The sequence below is a fragment of the Garra rufa genome, chromosome 1 (genome assembly GCF_049309525.1).
Source record: "Garra rufa chromosome 1, GarRuf1.0, whole genome shotgun sequence".
Classification (NCBI taxonomy): domain Eukaryota; kingdom Metazoa; phylum Chordata; class Actinopteri; order Cypriniformes; family Cyprinidae; genus Garra; species Garra rufa.
Window position 1 is genome coordinate 35,340,436 of NC_133361.1, and position 4,453 is coordinate 35,344,888.

General features: G+C 37.8%; 1 protein-coding gene across 1 annotated transcript in view; it reads right to left on the reverse strand.

Moving 5' to 3' along the window:
* Window positions 1-3,660, reverse strand: part of gspt1l (G1 to S phase transition 1, like) — a 10,256-nt gene extending 6,596 nt beyond the window's left edge. Inside the window, 3 exon segments of the mRNA XM_073833527.1 lie at window positions 207-461; window positions 2,077-2,118; window positions 3,259-3,660. Coding sequence (XP_073689628.1) covers window positions 207-461; window positions 2,077-2,118; window positions 3,259-3,454 — 493 coding nt within the window. The 5' untranslated portion in view covers window positions 3,455-3,660.
* Between the last annotated feature and the right edge of the window lie 793 nt (window positions 3,661-4,453).

Consider the following 4,453-nt stretch of genomic DNA (forward strand, 5'->3'; position numbering starts at 1 on the left):
ATATATATATATATATATATATATATAATATATATATATATACACACACACACATATTTTTTCTAAATTCTTCTCCAAATCTAAAATCAAATCCGACCTTACATTAGAAATCTTTTCTTAATAATCAACCCAAAGGCAAACAGGAGGGGTTAAAACTAGACACTGGCATCAAATATATCATGCAAATGCAGTATGCAAACACTAACCGACATGGCCAATGAAGACCACATTAACATGTTCCTTCTTGGGGGCATTTGGCTGTGTGGGGGGTACTTTAGGTGTTGGCACTACTTCTTCTTCCTCCTCCATTCCTTCCTCTTGAGGGGAGTCTTCTTCAGCCTGACCCCCGTCTCCTCCAGGGCTGCCTCCTGGCTCTGCCTCAGCCTTGCTAGGCTCACTCCCTTTCTGCTCCCAGGTGTCATCTGTTGCCATCTCTGCATCACCGTTCTCCATGGGCGGAGCTGAGGTCAAAACCAACATTATCATTTAACACTGTTTACCCAATCATCGTCAGTTGCGTGTCAATAACTTCAGTTTCCTTTCTGCTGTGTTTGGTGTCAACATAATTGTGCCTAAGTACTATTTTGAACCACAACAAAATGTACAATCAAGACGACATAAAAACACATGATTTTTAACTACAAAGTTTAACAAATAAACCTGATTTTGTATTATAACAATCAATATTTGCATTTATTAGTAAGCTGAAGGCCTGTTCTCACCACAATGTATGTCCAGCATGAAAATTCAATTCCAAAGGGTTCAAAAATGGCAGACGGCCTGAATAAACATGCAAATTCACTTTCTGACAATTGGTGGCGCTGGAGTAGAAACTAAGAAACACCCCGGTTCACAAAACGCTGTGCAACTTTACATTTCTGATTCCAGTTTGTCACTGAGAAAAATATCAAACAATATTTAGTTTTCAAACAGTTTTTTCCCTTCATTATTATGTGTATCAAACTACACTAACACTACCAGTCAAAAGGTTTTGAACAGTAAGATTTTAATGTTTTTAAAGAAGTCTCTTCTGCTCACCAAGCCTGCATTTATTTGATCTGAGAAATTAAAAACACTTATGTTGAAAACACCCGAGTAGAACATTTAACTTTATTTGATTAACAGAAAGTTCAGAAGAACAGCACTTATCTGAAATAGAAATCTTTTGTAACATTATAAATGTCTTTAAAAAAGCTTTTAATCAATTTAAAGAATCCTTGCTAAATAAAAGTATTTATTTTTATAATTTTTTTACAAAGCTTTTGAATGGCATAGTGTGTAATGTTACAAAAGCTTTTTATTTTAGATAAATTCTGATCTTTCCATTCAAATAATTCCGATTTTTTTTTACTCCACTGTTTTAAATATTAACAACAAAAATGTTTCTTGAACAGCAAATCAGAATATTAGAATGATTTCTGAAGGATCATGTGACACTGAAGTAATGATCCTGAAATTTCAGCTTTGAAATCACAGGAATAAATGACATTTTAAAATATATTCGAATAGAAAACGGTTACTTTAAATAGTAAAAATATTTCGAAATAGTACTATCACTTTTCAGTGATCTACGGCTTAGTGTTTTAAATACCGCGCCATCTGAACGCACGTGATGGAGATTTACTAATCACAGAACCGGCTTTACTGATGAGATAGATTTATTGCACAGCCCTATCTCTTAGCAAAACACTCTGCTCATGAGCGCCACCAAGTCATGGTTTTATGTAACAGCCCTGGGAGTGTGACCAAGAGCATGATTCGTATTGGGTTGAACAGTTTTCTTCACAGCACAAAGGAAAAGATATTAAAATCCCTGTTGCCTTGATGGCACGTAAAAAAGTTGCTTGAACAGAAACATTAACATGTTTAACATGACAATGTTCAAATTAAAATGTTTATCCCACTGACTTATTAACACCACACATCCATCTTTGTGTGAACAGGACTTTTGTTAAACTGTTGTAAACTAGAATGTGAACAAGTGCAAGTTGCTAGCCACAGACTTATCTGTATGTTTATCATCACTATTACAGGGATGTGAAGCAAAATGTGGTTAGCGTCTCAGCATTTACTTACCCTCAGTCTCTGATACTTCCACACTGGCTTCTGTATCGGGACCTGCAGGAATATAAAATGCTTATTTTGACAGCTGTAATTACACAGGACAGTCCGATTACTATGAATAATCATCTTAAAAGGCAAATTGCATGTCAACATTCAACACATTTGCCAACAACAAACTCCACTATGTAATAATCTCAAATGTATTCCGCTTGTGGTAAGACAAAAACAGTTAAGGGTTTCGAACTTCGAAATCCAGTGTTTTTTCCAAATCACTTAACTTCTCTGTGTTTTAATACTTTTATCATACAAAGCCATGTAAAAAAAAAAAAACTCCATTACATGCTACATTGATCTTTCTAAGAAGACCTTCATATGAACACAGTATTCAAATCCAAGAGCTGACACAAAGGCTTCAGGTAAGAGTTTAGCAACTTATCTATAGTGGAAACTTTTAGCTGCCTTGACATCAGCCAAATTCTGATGGTTAACACTTTTGTGGATAAGACTAGATGATGGTGAACAACATGTCCAGTTTCTGGAGTCGTGACTTAAGCAGATCCGGGCAACTGAATTTCATTGTTACACCATAACAGCACAACACATAATGGTACATCATGTTTGCAGTAAGACAGCATGGGGGCCAAACCCCACCCTTAAATAATCAGCCAAAAGAGGCCCCTCAAACAATGCAGTCAAGCAAGAGAAAAAAATGGTTGGTTGTGAAACACCAGGCCTCTGGTTATCAGTATTGATGATGTTGTCATGCTAACAAACGGGAGCACCTTTTGTACAAGTTCACGTGTGTTAATAAAAAGGGAATAACATTTCCAAAGCTTGAGCTAACGGTCCAGTTAACTGACAAACTAACCGAATGCACTTTTAACTCTTTATCACCATGCAGATATACAATGCTAAACGTCTAAAATTGCTTTACAAGCACCTACACTTAAAGTGTTAACCAAACTGATTCACTTTCTAGGACGAACGGTGTTATTACCATGTTAATGAACACTTATGATTCACGTCAATTGAGTTTTTCAGCTTGTTAATTGGCAAATTACACGTTGGCCCCGTTTCCGCTTCAAGCCGTTGATGGTAACTCTCACGTAGCATCCATGCTAAGCCCATGCGAACAAGCGTGTGTGCGGCTAACAGCTAACGCGGCTAACAGTCGTTAAATAACCGGGAACTCACCCTCTGACTCCACAGTTTCCGTTGAGTTTTTTTGTCGGAAGCCCGGGATGAATTCTGCGGCGTGCACGTTGGGGACAAACGGCTTGGCGTCCACGTTTAGGCTGGTATTAAAAGCCTTGGAAAGTTGCTCGTCGACCTGGGCCTCGCCATCGTCCTCCTGATCCCAGGAATCAGGGGCAGTGTCTATCGCGTCCATCGCCACACAGCTGTTCCACACACACACGCGCGCTTTAAAGCAATGGACTTGATCACTTTCGTGTCCGGCCTTGGCCGCTGCTAAGGTCACCCCGGACGTCGTTAAAACTTTCTGTTGGTGGACTGTGGCCTTTCCCCCGTTCGGTTGAAATCAAACAGCCGGTGTCTCTCAGCGAGGGGCGAGAGAAAAGGGAGGTTTGACTAAGCACTCGGAACGAGTCCTCGTGTGTGCTGACGACACTCCTGACCTCGCGAAGCAACAGCGCATTGGATTCTGGGAAATGTAGTGCTTTTGCTTCTGAAAGATCGCGGAAGGCGCCTGAGCGGTGTTTATAATAAACTACATATCCGCATTATGGATGAACCCGATCGTTTGCTGACCTCTTTTAAAACTACCAAAGAAGCTATTTCCGTTTACCGCAACTCTAAAACTATCAAATGTGTAAAAATGTATTTGAAGCTTTAGTTTAAAGTCTTTTGTCGACTGTGATAAAGCAGCCGTTTTTAACTGACTGTTTAATTTATATGTGACCCTGGACCACAAAACCAGTCATAAGGGTCGTTTTTTTAACTGAGATTTACACATAATTTGAAAGATGAACAAGTAAACTAAGATTGTTAGGATAGGACAATACAACTAATTGAAAATGTGAAATCTGAGGTTGCAACAACAACGAAATATCTAAATATTGAGAAAATCGTTTTTAAAGTTGTCCAAATTAAGTTCTAAGCAATGCGTATTACTATTTAAAAATTACGTTTTGATACATTTAAAGTAGGAAATGTACAAAATACCTTAATGTAACATGATCTTTACTTAATATCCTAATGATTTTAGGCATAAAAGAAAAATTGAAAAATGTATATTGAACCAGAATATATCTAGAAATATACCTATGATACTTAAGACCGGTTTTGTGGTCCAGGGTCACATATAAAAATGACCATTTGAAGTTCAGGACAGAGTTAAAAAAAAAAAAAAAACACCAAGCTCTTTTAT